The sequence below is a fragment of the Coregonus clupeaformis genome, chromosome 16 (genome assembly GCF_020615455.1).
Source record: "Coregonus clupeaformis isolate EN_2021a chromosome 16, ASM2061545v1, whole genome shotgun sequence".
NCBI classification, from domain to species: Eukaryota; Metazoa; Chordata; class Actinopteri; order Salmoniformes; family Salmonidae; genus Coregonus; species Coregonus clupeaformis.
In genome coordinates, this window is record NC_059207.1 from 2912440 (window position 1) to 2927931 (window position 15492).

Consider the following 15492-nt stretch of genomic DNA (forward strand, 5'->3'; position numbering starts at 1 on the left):
GGTATGGTGTTCTTTGGATGCAACTCAGCATTCTTTGTCCTCCAAACACGACCGAGTTGAGTTTTTACCAAAAAGTTCTATTTTGGTTTCATCTGACCATATGGCATTCTCCCAATCCTCTTCTGGATCATCCAAATGCACTCTAGCACACTTCAGACGGGCCTGGACATGTACTGGCTTAAGCAGGGGGGACACGTCTGGCGCAGCAGGATTTGAGTCCCTGGCGCGTAGTGTGTTACTGATGGTAGGCTTTGTTACTTTTGTCCCAGCTCTCTGCAGGTCATTCACTAGGTCCCCCGTGTGGTTCTGGGATTTTTGCTCACCGTTCTTGTGATCATTTTGACCCCACGGGGTGAGATCTTTGCGTGGAGCCTCAGATCGAGGGAGATTATCAGTGGTCTTGTATGTCTTCCATTTCCTAATAATTGCTCCCACAGTTGATTTCTTCAAACCAAGCTGCTTACCTATTGCAGATTCAGTCTTCCCAGCCTGTTGCAGGTCTACAATTTTGTTTCTGGTGTCCTTTGACAGCTCTTTGGTCTTGGCCATAGTGGAGTTTGGAGTGTGACTGTTTGAGGTTGTGGACAGGTGTCTTTTATACTGATAACAAGTTCAAACAGGTGCCATTAATACAGGTAACAGTGGAGGACAGAGGAGCCTCTTAAAGAAGAAGTTACAGGTCTGTGAGAGCCAGAAATCTTGCTTGTTTGTAGGTGACCAAATACTTATTTTCCACCATAATTTGCAAATAAATTCATAAAAATCCTACAATGTGATTTTCTGGATTTTGTTTTCTAAATTTGTCTGTCATAGTTGACGTGTACCTATGATGAAAATTACAGGCCTCTCTCATCTTTTTAAGTGGGAGAACTTGCACAATTGGTGGCTGACTAAATACTTTTTTTCCCCACTGTATATATATATATTAAAATATTAATATCATACAGTGGACACCTAAGCCTATAGGCCTTTGCATGCAATGTCCTGATACATTTAGTGCTCAAATCTCTGACAGCTGTACTGTGAGGTGGACAATTATTGTTTTAGGAAAACCAAAATAGGCTATAAAGTTTTGCATATGCTACACATCCAAACACAAGGAATAGTGTTTTTGTAATTTGTTATAAGGCGTTTTTAATGACTCAAATGTGGCACATTTGGCCAACATCCCTCATTTATTTATTTCTCAAATGTCCGGTAAATTAAAATCTTCCCTGTCCTGTTATCTGGCGCCACATTTTCCTAAAAGAAACTCTGAAATGGCGTATTGTTTTTATGAAGATTTGAGAATATTCACATAAAAATGTGTCGCCAATTGGATGGAAACCTAGCTATCGACACCCTAAAGACTCTGGCAACTGCGCTAGTTCAGTGTCACTTTGATTATGCCTGCACATCATGGTTCACCAGCAGCCCCAAATATCTAAAAAAAATAAGCTACCAGCCAAACAAGCTTATAAGAATTGTACTTAAACTCCCCCCTCATACTCATCTGGAGGTTGAGCATTTTTTAGTCTCTATCGCTGTAATGTGTCTGTATCTATGTCATTGTTGATATATTTCTGTAAAAAAAATAGGGACCACAATGGAAAGAAGTCCCCGACTTTATTGTGCAATCCCGGTCACTTCAAAAAATCTTTGTTTATATATGTATTTCTTAACTGACAAATAAAATCAATGAATCAATCAATCCAAACTGTGCAGTGGCCAATTGATTAATGGAAATAGACATCTGTTACAAAACACCTAAAAGTTGAATGACATTCAGAGACTGCCAAGCCAAGCCTTCGATACTGGATAAGCTTACAAGGTAGGGAGGGATGCATTCTCTGTTTGTCGAGATTAAAATAGTCTATTTATTGTGGTGATGAAAACACAAACCATGATATTGAAGTGCCCGAAGTTGGTATGCTTTGTTTATTGGTTGTGTGGTGCATTGGTGCAGAAACCTGTTGGTGGAAAATTCATTGCATATATTTTATATCATTATAAATACGGCATCAAAATGTTGAAAATCTGATTTCCCCCTAGCTGATCATTGTCTGCAGCCGGCTCTGATCATAATGTAATGAAACAGGCAGGGAGAGTGAGCTCGTCTGTGGTGGTCAGCAAACCATCAACCTTCTGGCCCGTCGTCCTGCGCGGCATCGACTGTGTCACAAAGCATGCTGAAGTGGCAAAGTCGATATACATGTTTATAAATGCAGGGTCGCTACAGTTATTGCTATTTGTGGTGGGAAACATTATTCTGAGTTCATTCTATGAGGGGGGAGAGTGTTCAATTTAGGGGAGGGTCATGTGAAAAGGGGAGGGTCATGTGAAAATAGGTTTAATTGTTTTATGACACCTTGAGTTGCACCAGCCCCTAAATTTCGATCTCTCCCTTAGGGTTTAGGGTGGTGAGGTGAGGTGACTGGTTGTGCATACCACATTAAAAGGTAATACATTTTTACAGTTCAATTCAGTGTTGGGGAAGCTACTTTGAAAATATATACTGAACAAAAATATAAACGCAAGATGCAACAATTTCAAAGATTTTACTGAGTTACAGTTCATAGAAGGAAATCAGTCAATTGAAATATATTCATTAGGCCCTACTGGGTGGGCCTGGGAGGGCATAGGCCCACCCACTTGGGAGCCAGGCCCAGCCAATCAGAAATAGTTTTTCCCCCACAAAAGGGCTTTATTACAGACAGAAATACTCCTGAGCATCCCCCTCCCCCTTCTCAGACGATCCCGCAGGTGAAGAAGCCGGATGTGACGGTCCTGGGCTGGTGTGGTTACACGTGGTCTGCTGTTGTGAGGCCGGTTGGATGTACTGCCAAATCCTCTAAAACGACGTTGGAGGCGGCTTATGGTAGAGAAATTAACATTAAATTCTCTGTCAACAGCTCTGTTGGACATTCCTGTAGTCAGCATGCCAATTGCACGCTCCCTCAAAACTTGAGACATCTGTGGCATTGTGTTGTGTGAAAAAACTATACATTTTAGAGTGGCCTTTTACCTGTCAGGTGGATGCATTTCTGGAATCTTTTATTTTAGCTCATGAAAAATGGGACCAACACTTTACATGTTGTGATTATATTTTTGTTCAGTATAGTTTACCAAGCTACCTACCAATGACTTCACACTGGAAGAAGTTAGTCAGTTAACTGATTTGCTAATTACAAATGACAAAACACTGGTGATTTAACAGTAATAACTTTCATTTTAGTTTTTTAGTTTTCGTTTTTTTTATCTAATGGTGGCGGTGATTTTAGCCGTGTCCTGTGTTCGTTGCTGGCGGTAGTGCAGCTTCATACCCCACTGAGAATACAGCTGTGATTGTAAAATAAACGTGACATTTTTTCAAGATACGGTATTTAAATCTGGCCGTTCATATGCGCATCTGCAACCGTCTCGTAACAAATTGCGAACCGAGTTGCCGAATAATGTATGAACTGGAATCCCTTCCTCACATTGAATATGTGCAACTCATATTTAGCTGGCAGGGGAGATACTATGATCAAGAAGGTGGTTCACCCATGGCGAGGCTCAGCCATTGCACTCTGGCTGTGTTGACCCCTGCGAATAACCCCAAATGTGGGAATTCATGCATAACCACAATGAATAACCACAACGAACACACTGTTTTTTTAAATAAAAGACAGACTCAAACTGATTCCAAATAGGCTATATTTGAAAAAAGGAAATGTACAAGAAACAGTAGCAGTCATAAACCATAGTCAACTAAATGTACAAAACTATACTGAAGGTCCTTCATGATGGATAAATGCTTAAAGAGACTGTGTTGATGTGATATTTGATGTGAACACATGGCAGTGATATTATGTCCTTTAATACAATGTCCAGTGTTTTACTGAAGAAACAAAATTTAGCCTGCCATGTGGTTGAGATGTTTGCTGTTGATTACTTGTTCTCCATCTTGAACAGTGTAAAAATTCCTGCTTCTTTTTGGTCTGCTATAATATTTTCTGACAGTAAATCCCACATGTTGACAGGTCACTTTTCATTAAATTGGTTGTATATAGCGTGGTGGTGTGAGGGGGGTTACTTTGGTTGAACTCAGGCCAGAGGAATGGTTTACTTTGTTCTGTGGGGCTTGTACTGTAGCCTTCCCAGATAGGAGTTTGACTGCTGTGGTTGTTCTTCTCCTCCTCTTTCACCTCCTTCTCCTCCTCCTCCCTTCTCTAATGCCATTCTTCCCTCCTTTCATCCCGTCTCTCTCCTCATCTTGGCTCTCCCTTTCCCTCCACGCGCTCCCTTCTCTTCCTCTCCCCACCCTCTCCCCACCTTCTCCCCACCCTCTCCCCACCTTCTCCCCACCCTCTCCCCACCTTCTCCCCACCCTCTCCCCACCTTCTCCCCACCCTCTCCCCACCTCTCCCCTCCCTCTCCCCAGCCTCTGCCCTACTCTCCCCACCCTCTCCCCTCCCTCTCCCCACCCTCTCCCCCCCTCTCCCCACCCTCCCTCTCCCACCCCCTCTCCCCACCCTCTCACCACCTCCATCTCCCCACCCTCTCCCCACCTCCCTCTCCCCACCCTCTCCCTCCTCCCTCTCCCCACCCTCTCCCCACCCTCTCCCCTTCACACCCAGACCTTCCCCTTTCGTCCTCCCTCCCCTCCGGCCCCACCACCTCCACAGCAGCCCCCTCCCAGGCCATGGTGCTGTGTGGCGGGCAGGTTCTTGTAGACAGCCCTGGAATATGGTATAAAGCAGAGCCCCAGCTGGAGGTGGTGGGCCAGGCGGCAGTAGGCGGCCAGAGCCAGGACCAGGAGGGGGGTAACCAGGAGGAAACCTACCACCAGGAGGGCCACACAGCCACCGTCATTCAGCAGGTCCGAGCAGTAGCGGGTTGTCCCATGAGGGCGCACCTGGGGAGAGGGACATGTGTTGTTTTTTGTTTGTTTGTGTTACTTACTGTTTTTCTTACTGTTCCTATGACTGCATAATGCTAATGAAAGCTAATGAAGCTTTCTGTTAGTGTCTTCTCAGAACAGATGGAGAGAGTCGTTGGTTTCAGCGCCCATGGTCAAGACAAGTGAAGGATGGAGGAATAAAGGAGGAATGCAGGAATGGACAGATAGGGGAGAGGAGGAGCTGCAGGGAGACGATGATGTGCCCCTGGTAGAAGGTGTGTCTGAGGTGAGGATAGAGCAGATATCAGTCTGACACACACACACACACACACACACACACAAGAGAGAGAGAGAGATTGATCAACACTCACAAACCCAATCTGTTTTGTTCTCACACACTCATACTGACCCCACAAAGAACGAGGAGCCCTTCCATAGATTAAATGTGATTAATTGCCATTCTTATATCACAGCTGTGTAACATCACAATAATAGGAGAGAGTGAAGGGAGAGTGAGAGGGAGAGGAGAGAAGAGAAGAGAAGAGAAGAGAAGAGAAGAGAAGAGAAGAGAAGAGAAGAGAAGAGAAGAGAAGAGAAGAGAAGAGAAGAGAAGAGAAGAGAAGAGAAGAGAAGAGAAGAGAGGAGAGAAGAGAGGAGAGGAGAGGAGAGGAGAGGAGAGGAGAGGAGAGGAGAGGAGAGGAGAGGAGAGGAGAGGCAGTTTTGAGGGAGGTTGGGAGGTGAACACAGATGACACTATACATGAATGTCTGTTCGTTTCTACTTTCTGAGGCCTCATCAGGGATTTTATGTCCCAAACTTAATATTGTTTATATTCATTCTTATTGAAGGCATTTGGTTGTGAGTTGGGTGTGTGTTTGGTATCTAGCTCTGAAATCATGCAACTGTTCATTTCAAGTTCTTGCAACTGGTTAGCGAAGATCCTCTATCTTTTTCAGAGTTTGTGACAGCAAACTGTGAGATCAGGGTAACTTTTTAACCAGCTTTAAAATTCCCCCCTCACTTCTTTCTCATCCCCCTCTCTCCTTTGTTTCATTTCTCTCTCTCTCTCTCTCTCTCTCTCTCTCTCTCTCTCTCTCTCTCTCTCTCTCTCCACCCTAATCCCTTCTTAACTGGTGTCACAAGGTTCCTGTAACATGTCTCTTTGAATACACACCCATGCGTGCATACCCTGATCATTAGTAAGGTGGTCAGACCAGTAGTGCTGTGGCCCTTCTTCCCATTCCCACTCTGACCCACTATGACCAGTAGGGGTGGCAGGGTGGGAAACTAAAACTAGTGGGATTTACTGGGGTCAAAGGTGTGTGTCTGTGAGCGTGCATGCACCATCCCATCTCTACAGGGTCTTGCATGCGTGCATCTGTGTGAGTCTGTGTTTGTGAGCTCAAGTGTGCTAAATGTATTTCACATTACGTCTGTGAATCTGTGCATGTGTGTGTTTAAAACTTTCTTGGACTAAAGCACATCTAGACCTGGGACCAGCCAGGCTAGCTAATCACTCTCCCCTGACTCCTGAGTCCTAACCTGTCCAGTCTGATTCTAAACCCTGACTGGCACCCTATTCCCTATATAGTGCACTACTTTTGACCAGAACTCTATGGGCCCTGCATGGTTAAAAGTAGTGCACTATAACTGGGTGTGAGGTGTTCGATTTGGGATGCAGACTCTGTTCTTAAACATCTGCTTGTGAAACACATCACAGAGGGCCAAACTCCACCCTCATTTAAACTATTCTAAACTCCACCCTTATTTAAACTATTCCAAACTCCACCCTCATTTAAACTATTCCAAACTCCACCCTCATTTAAACTATTCCAAACTCCACCCTTATTTAAACTATTCCAAACTCCACCCTTATTTAAACTATTCCAAACGCCACCTCATTTAAACTATTCCAAACTCCACCCTTATTTAAACTATTCCAAACTCCACCCTCATTTAAACTATTCCAAACTCCACCCTAATTTTCAGCTAAAGTATTCCAAACTCGTGGTGGATGGTGAAAGTTTAGTTAGTATTTACAGTTAGTCTCTCCTGAAATGTCAGCATGCTGTATAACATATAATTACTGGTCTCTTATCTAGTCAGTTACTCCTGAGTACTTCTGAAATGGTAAATGGTTATGACTGTGTTAGCAAACACCACTCACACTGACGCACACACGCTGACACAGATGAAATATGAATGCGAAATTGAAATGACACCTAGGAATTTTGGAAGATGAATGTAAGAAATGCCCTTTACTTTGTGTACACACACACACACACACACACACACACACACACCCTTCTTACCGTAGAATGACAGAGGAATCCGAACACCACCATGACGATGGCGGGGGTGAGGATGAGTCCGAACACCAGTCCGGCCAGGCAGGCGTTGATCCCCGCGATGACCAGGTTCTGGGCTGTCACCAGCACCGAGCACGCCCAGCAGTCCAGAGAGCCCCGGAGCTCTAGGGGAGCGCCGCTACCACCTCCCCCACTCTCAGCTGCAGAGTACGGGGGAGGCACCACCACGCCGGAGGGGGTCCCCACAGGAGCGCTGGAGGCCAGAGAGTTGGAGTGCTGGAGGTGGTGGTGGTGGTTGTCGGGAGAGAGCTCCTCGGAGAACTCCAGAGCCTGGTGGTGAGCCCCCTTCTCCAGTGTGCCACTCATACTCATGGTCAACTGGGGAGGGAGAGATAAAGGTTAGCACAGGTTGATCCAATGTGAACAATACAATGCAACGCTACATGTATAATATGGTCCTTGTTTCTCATTCTCGAGTGTACCAGCTCAGTCTTCAAAGGTAGTTCACAGGGAGGTTAGTTAGAGGAATGATCTGTTAGAGGAAGAGGACGGCAGGCTGCACCGTGTAATCTATAAACACTCTCATATCTTCTATCAGTGCAGGATGGTTATCTGAAAGCTGATTGGTCAGAGCGGGATGGTTATCTGAAAGCTGATTGGTCAGAGCGGGATCGTCATCTGAACGTTGATTGGCCCTGTGGGAAACGCCTCTAATTGCCAGATGAGGGTGCACAGAGGATGATGATGGATAAGATGAAGATGAAGGGTAAGAGACAGAACCAAAGGATGTGTGTGTGCATGTGTGTGTGTGTTTGTGTGTGCTTCTACACATGCCTGAATGCATTTGTTTATCGTTGGGCTGATAACAGACTGCCGTTCCTGTCTTGTTAGAAATAGAAAACTTAGACAACTTGTTCAAGACACTGTAAAGGTGTTGTTTGATTCTTCCAGTATGGTAAAAAAAAACACACCAAACCACCATAGACCAAGTTTCAAGTTTCCCTGAATCAGCTATAACGCCTAACTGACATGTGCCATTAACGCTGACAGGATAGCACCCCCTCCCCCATGCTAACTAAGCGTTGCCCTGACCAGCCTGAACAATGGACTGAGGTCAGCGGCCAGCCCGCCTTCCAGAAATACCCCAGACCTCGGCACCGCTCGGCCCCAGTGTGTTAAATCTATCAGGGCAGACCAGAGGGGCCAAGGCCCAGCACTTAACACTGTTAGTTCAGAAGTTGTGTAAAAGTAGTATATTGAGCAATATTCCACAGGTGCAGGGTACAAATAATGCCAAGGGAAAATATAATACTTTTTGGTAGCATTCAAGCACACCCATGAGAATTCTAGCAGCGTGGGTACTGTTCTTTTTCCTCCCCGTAGTACTTTTATTTCTAAAGCAGTGTATGCACATCCAGCACTTCCACAGGTGCAGGAAACAAAATAAAACATTGAATGCCTCACATTGGTTTTAGCCGGGACAAGGGGTTTTCTTGACCGCATGATAAACTCTTGTGGGTATTTGTGGGTTCATGTTTTTCGTCATGAATCTTGTACTGGAGGCAGCTCTGCAGAGTGGTCACTAGCTGGCACAGCCACAAAGTCATAAAATAGGATTTTAAACCTGACCTTAACCACACTGCTAACCCTAATGCCAAACCCTAACCATAAATTAAGACCAAAAAGCTCATTTTGACTTTGCAACTGGCCTATCTAAAGGAATGTCACTCTGTTCTGCCTCCAGGACAAGACTACATTTTTCCACCCCTTATTTTTACCAAACAAACACACATCACCCTCATCTGACCGTTAACCCTGACCCTAACCACGCTATGGAAGACGTCCACTTGAGAAGTATTGTTACTGACTCGATAACTGTTTACGTTCTACGTCAGTCTCCTATTGTTAGTAAAGTGTTGTTCAGGTGTAAGGTCAGAGTCCAGTAAGAGGGAGACCTGCTCACGCGTTGTATCCCGACTTAAAATAGGCCTCCACTTGGCTGCTCCATCTGTTTTACACATCCCATGTATTTGCTATTCTTTGAAAAATGACACGTCATTGTTTCTCATAACTCTGGAGACACTGATCTTAATCTGCTATAGAAATGACTGAATCATGTCCTATGGTATTTTCAAATGACCTTCCTCTCTAGCTTTGTGGTTACTGATATAACACTGAACTATATTCAAGCTGGTCCTTGAAAGATTCTCATAATATATTCTCTAATCTAGAACATACTGAAGCAGCTCTATTGTCTTTTGACTGGCAGTTATTTGTTTCTGGCCATTTTGAGCCTGTAATCGAACCCACAATTGCTGATGCTCCAGATACTCAACTAGTCTCAAGAAGTCCAGTTTTATTGCTTCTTTAATCAGCACAACAGTTTTCAGCTGTGCTAACATAATTGCAAAAGGGTTTTCTAACGATCAGTTAGCCTTTTAAAATGATAAACTTGGATTAGCAAACACAACGTGCCATTGGAACACAGGACTGATGGTTGCTGATAATGGGCCTCTGTACGCCTATGTAGATATTCCATTAAAATGCAATAGCAATTTACAACATTAACAATGTCTACACTGTATTTCAATTCGATCAATTCGATCAATTTGATGTTATTTTAATGGACAAAAAAATTGCTTTTCTTTCGAAAACAAGGACATTTCTAAGTGACCCCAAACTTTTGAACGGTAGTGTACCCCTTGTCTGAAATGTTATTATCTATGCATTTAATTATCAGTGATGCTAACAAGAATAGTAATTTTTAAATGCTGCTAATTTTGTGAATGCTTTTCACAGATATTAGAATAGTTGACGTCTAAATAGAATGTTTTAGTTAGTTCAACTCCCTCCCTGGGTCTGTACGTTCTCACTCACATTGACGTGGAGCCTGGTAGAGCCTCTCTCTTCTTCTCTCTTCTCTTCTCCTTCTCTTCTTCTCTCTTCTCTTCTCCTTGAAGTTGCAGTGAAACTCTCTCTTTTTTCCCCACTTATTCAAGAAGGTGGACAATGTTCACAAGCTTTAACTGTTCTCTCTCCTGTCTTTCCTCAAATCTCCCCTTGCGTTTTGGCTTTGGGTTTTCACTTCTAGTCCCTCTGTATCAGTTCAGATTCCTTTACACTCTTCTTAATGAAGTTGTGACCAGCTCGTGTAGTAATGGTATGCTGGCCTCCAGTAGGTGTAGTCTCATGCTGTTTCCTCTCTGCACTGTGCAGGGTCGTCGGTCCGTCAGGGATAAGTCAGTGTCGGTCCCCCTCCCCTTCTTCTCAGACTGAAGTGCTTCCTCCTTTCATCTGATGTTCTCGCCCTGACTGCAGTCGACCGCTCCAGCCTCAGCGTTTTTGGGCCTCAGCTCTTTAGAGGTATCCCAGACCTCTGTACGTCCCTCCGTCAGTCCGTCAGTCCGTCCCTCCTTCTCCTCCTCTTCTCACACTTACTACGTTTGATACAAGAGCCCGTCTTGAGGAATTAGAGGGATGCCTTTCTCTCACGCTCTCTCTCACTTCTCCCTCACTCCTTCTCCTCCCTCCCCCTTCCCCCCCCCTTTCTTAACTACTACATCGAGTGCTTGTGTCCCCACCACACTCCTCTCCCTCTTAACTACTACACCCAGTGTCTGTAAAGCACCCCCTCTCTCTTCTCTCTATCCCTCTATGAACTGTGTGCAGCAGTCTGTGTTTGGGGATGGAGCCAGGCTGCTTCTCTGATAACCTGTGAAGTGATGGAGCCTGTGGAGAGAGGGAGAGGGGATTAAGAGAGAGTGTGAGAGGGGGAGAAGGAGAGAGGGAGTGTTTATTTAAAGAGCTGCTGTGTCGCTGTGGTCTAATCAGCAGCCAGGGATGGAGCAGAGGCTGCATGGTGCCATTGACATCCCCACCATTTTACAGACAGGATGACAACCCTAGTTGCTTAGACCAACTTATGTAAAGATGTACGTACATTAGTCAGTGCTTTTATTATTTTACAAAGATTTCTGGAAGTAAAGTGTAACACGTTTGGGTATTACACTGTACTTACAATAGTAGACCTAGCCTTAACCATAACCCTAACCCTAGCTGCAACCCTAATCTGAGCTCCAACCGTAACCCATGAGTCTGTAGCAGTGGAAGATAGCGATGTGAGAGAGAGCAGCTTCACACTGGGAGGGGACAGGTGGGCCAGTTCAGCTCTGATAGTGTTTAGGGATGGGTCCTTGATTCCCACTGAGAAACACCAAGAACCCAGATAAAGAAAGACAAGGAACAGAGGATGGAGGAGGTATAGAGGATGGATGTCATAACAGTTACATTAAGCAGAGATGCAAAAGATGTTAGGAAGTCCAGAGAGACGCCACAACATGGCCACAACAATTCTCTTTTATGATGAAAAAGACAATATCAGGAATCGCGGACGGGAGGGATAACTGGAAGGATCAATGGAACAAGGGAAGAAAAAATTGATAAAACGAGAGAGGGGACAGAAGAAGAATTTCTGAACTGATAAGAGCGTGAGTGCAAATCACAGAGTAATTACTGTTGTCTGATTGGATTTTCTCTCTCTCTCACCCTTTCTCTCCTTTCTTTCTCTCTGTTCTCGCTCTCTTCTCCCCTTTGAGCTGGTCAGTATTTATTTCCCTTGTCCCTCCACTGGGCTTTATCCCTGATCTCTACAGATATTTGAGTATCTTTTATCTGTATCTGAGCAGAGAAGAGAGGAGTCGAGGGGCAGGAGTGGAGAACACAGAGACCAGGGGGATCCAAACATGCTCAAATAGATGAGTTAGAGATACTGTTGATCTTTGCCATCTTTTACTGTCCACTTTTACTGGGCTTTACATGTTCATGTTTTTTGTTAGCTTATATCATGCTTATCCGAACCAAGAAAGAAGAAAATGCCTTATCAGTACCATCTTCTACCTCTTAGTGCACTGTACACCCAAGAGACTGACTTACAGATGTGTTTGCGTCATATACGGCCTATGGTTTGCATTTTTAAATGTTGGATTATGTAAGAAGAAGCGGAAGATGAATGAGTAGATGGGGTGGGAGGAGGGTGGAAGAGAGGGATGTGGTTGATGCAATTCAATCAGAAGTGTTGCTGAAAGAGAGTGTGATGGAGAGGGAGTGAGACAAGAAGAAGTAAGCAATGGAGAAAATAGCTTCTAAAACTAACTGTTGTTGCATCTGTGGCAGGGAATATAATCAAGCATGAAACCGCACACTGGTTGATTGGGTAATTGCAGTGTTCATATGTGAAAGTGTTTTAGTCTGTCCAGCCAACTCTTTCTCAACAGTCTTGTGGAACCTCCATAGTAGACATGTACTGGTAAGCAACTCCAGTGTAGATCTGGCCTTTTGTTGTAGGTTATTTTCCTACTGAAAGGTGAATTCCTCTCCTAGTGTCTGTTGCAAAGCAGACTGAAGCAAGTTTTCCTCTACAATTTTATGTGTGCTTAGCTCCATTATGTTTCTCTTTATCATGAAAAACTCCCCAGTATTTGCCGATGTCAAGCATACCCATACCATGATGACAGTGGTGATCGGTGATGATTAAGATGAGGGAGGACAATATTGTTTTTAATGAGCATGGCCTTCTATTACAGCATATTGGATGACTGTCATTCATATTCCATTCACCCAGTTCAATGTAACATCGATAGGTTTAGGCTACTACATGATACTCGAAGTTTCCCTATACCCATCATGAGGTTGCTACAACCTAGCCTATGAATGAAAGTTTACAACGTAGGAGCACAAGTGGAGAGACACATTAGAGTAATCAAGGTGACAGACAGTGACACATTCAATACCACCTTAGGGTGTAATCATTAGTCCAACAGTTGCAAACGAGAGTATCTATTGGGCAAATTCAGGTATGTTTATCCCTTTTGCTTCCATTTAAGAAACATTTTTCAACAGAATCGGCAGAATGAATACACCCCTGATCACATGCGAACACAGTTCACTTTCATAGCAGCCATACGCGCTCTCCTCCTCTCACCTTTTCCCTTCACTTGTGGACTTCAGTGCACAACATATCAGCTGCCTGTGACCAGGCGAAAATATCTTTACAAGCCAAACCTTCATATCATAACCACTAACCATTACACACCGCCTACATTGTTGTACAGTCAGCAAGCAGCAAGCGGTGGCATAGCCAACTAGCTAACATAGCACCCCCCACTGTTTGAGCCAGGTGTTTGAGTATGCTACACAAGCTAGCTGCATTCACTAGCTAAGTGAAAGTGAAATAAAATACTACAAAATATAGCTCTCTCTTTCTCGCTCTCTCTCTCTCTTGCTTCTCCTTCATTTTTAAAGCAACGAATAAGCTACAGTATAGCTGTAGCTTATACTTTCAGTACTAGATTAATTATCTGATCCTTTGACTGGGTGGACAACATGTCAGTTCATGCTGCAAGAGCTCTGATAGGTTGGAGGACGTCCTCCAGAAGTTGTCATAATTACTGTGTAAATCTATGGAAGGGGGTGAGAACCATGAGCCTCCTAGGTTTTGTATTGAAGTCAATGTACACAGAGGAGGACGGAAACTAGCTGTCTGGCTACACCATGGTGCTACCCTACAGAGTGCTGTTGAGGCTACTGTAGACCTTCATTGCAAAACAGTGTATTTTAATCAATTATTTGGTGATGTGAATATACAGTATTTAGCATAGTTTTATTTTAAAAATGATACATTTTTTAATGTTTCACTATTTTTATTTTTATGAAATTCACTGAGGAGGATGGTCCTCCCCTTCCTCCTCTGAGGAGCCCACTGCATGATGCAGCCACCACCATGCTTGAAAATGAGGCAGTTACTCAGGGATGTGTTGTGTTGGATTTGCCCCAAACATAAGGCTTTCCATTTAGGCCAAAAAGTGTATTCCATTTTCATGTTCTTTTGCAGTATTACCTTAGTGCCTTGTTGCATACAAGATGCATGTTTTGGAATATTTGTATTCTGTGTATTTGTATTCTTCTTTTCACTCTGTCATTTGTCATTATTGTGGAGTCACTACAACGTTGTTGATCCATCCTCAGTTTTCTCCCATCACAGCCATTGAACTCTGTAACTGTTTTAAGATCACCACTGGCCTCATGGTAACATCCCTGAGCAGTTTCATTCCTGTCCTGCAGCTCAGTTCAGAAGGACGACTGTATCTTTGATGTGTCTGGGTGGTTTGATACATAATTGTGTCTAAAACAATTTTCCCCTTGGAACATTAAAAGTCATTCCATCCTAATCCACAGCATAATTATTAACTTGACCATGCTTAAAGATGTATTCAATGTCTGATTTGTTATTGTTACCCATCTACCAATCACTGCCCTTCTTTATGAGGCTTTCAAAAAGCTCCCTGGTCTTCAATACTAAACTGAGGGACCTTACAGATGTTGTATGAATGGGGGACAGAGGAAGGGTTAGTCATTCAAAAATCATGTCAACATATATTATTTAAATGAGAGTGAATCCATGTAATTTATTAAGGGATTTTTTTTTAAGCCACATTTTACTCCTGAACTAATTTAGGCTTTCCTGAACAAAGGGGCTGAATACTTGTGCAACGACTATTTTAGTTATCACATTCTTATTAATCTTTAAAAATATATATATCATTTTTCTTCCACTTTGACATTATAGAATATTTTGAGTAGATTGTTGACCAAAAAATTAAGATTAAATCCATTTCAATCCCACTTTGCAAGGCACTGTATGTATCCACACGACAATCTATATTTCATTGATCCTATCTGAGTAATTATAAATTAATAATAGCTTACTTCATAGTCAGAGCCTCGGCTAACTTTAATAGTAACCCCGGACGACAACAATGACCAACAATAGCTTCAAAGACTTCCTAGGTTTTCCCATCATTAGTCCAACAACATGATGATCACACTAGCCCCTTGAGCCAGCATTGTGTTGGTGGGGTGCGAGTGTTTGGTCACACACACAGGCACAGACACACCAGACTGACCGTCTTTGGCCATCAGATCCGGGTGGAGTTAAGGGGCCAGGGTTCCGGTTTAGAAGCTACAGTTTTGCTTCGGTACTGCAGTTTAACTGACACCTGGCCTAGAAAGACAATTTCCATACATAGCCACATAGAGGGGATTGTACGGAGATTGTGACAGCCGGTTAAATGGCGTCCCTTGACAAGGCAAGAACAAGATGTATGTCAGGACAAGTGCAGTATAATCATAAGGAGACTTATACTTGGAATACGGAGGCGGAATTGAGGGAAAAAGAGAGGCAGAGGAGGTCTAAGAGAGAGAGGGAGGAAGAGGGTGAGCTTGAGTCGGTTAAGAATGGCGGAAAAAAGGGAGATGGTTTGTTAA

At 43.7% G+C, this 15492-nt stretch overlaps 1 protein-coding gene and 1 pseudogene across 1 annotated transcript; one reads left to right on the top strand and one right to left on the bottom strand.

Annotated features, from left to right (window-relative positions):
• Positions 1 to 3476: 3476 nt before the first annotated feature.
• Positions 3477 to 3602, top strand: LOC121573107 (annotated as a pseudogene).
• A 986-nt stretch (positions 3603 to 4588) lies between these two features.
• Positions 4589 to 10546, bottom strand: LOC121572998 (transmembrane protein 88). Its single transcript, XM_041885036.2, has 3 exons — positions 10048 to 10546; positions 7174 to 7548; positions 4589 to 4876 (listed from the first exon to the last, which is right to left on the bottom strand). Exons 2-3 carry the CDS (start codon positions 7540 to 7542, stop codon positions 4589 to 4591), a joined length of 657 nt encoding a protein of 218 aa, XP_041740970.2. The 5' UTR covers positions 7543 to 7548; positions 10048 to 10546.
• Positions 10547 to 15492: the final 4946 nt, after the last annotated feature.

Coding starts and splice junctions, on each gene's coding strand:
- LOC121572998 (XM_041885036.2), bottom strand. CDS start 7,542: ATGAGTATGAGTGGCACACTGGAGAAGGGGGCTCACCACCAGGCTCTG. Junction 4,877..7,173: donor GATTCCTCTGTCATTCTACG/GTAAGAAGGGTG, acceptor CCCTCTCCCCAG/GTGCGCCCTCATGGGACAAC.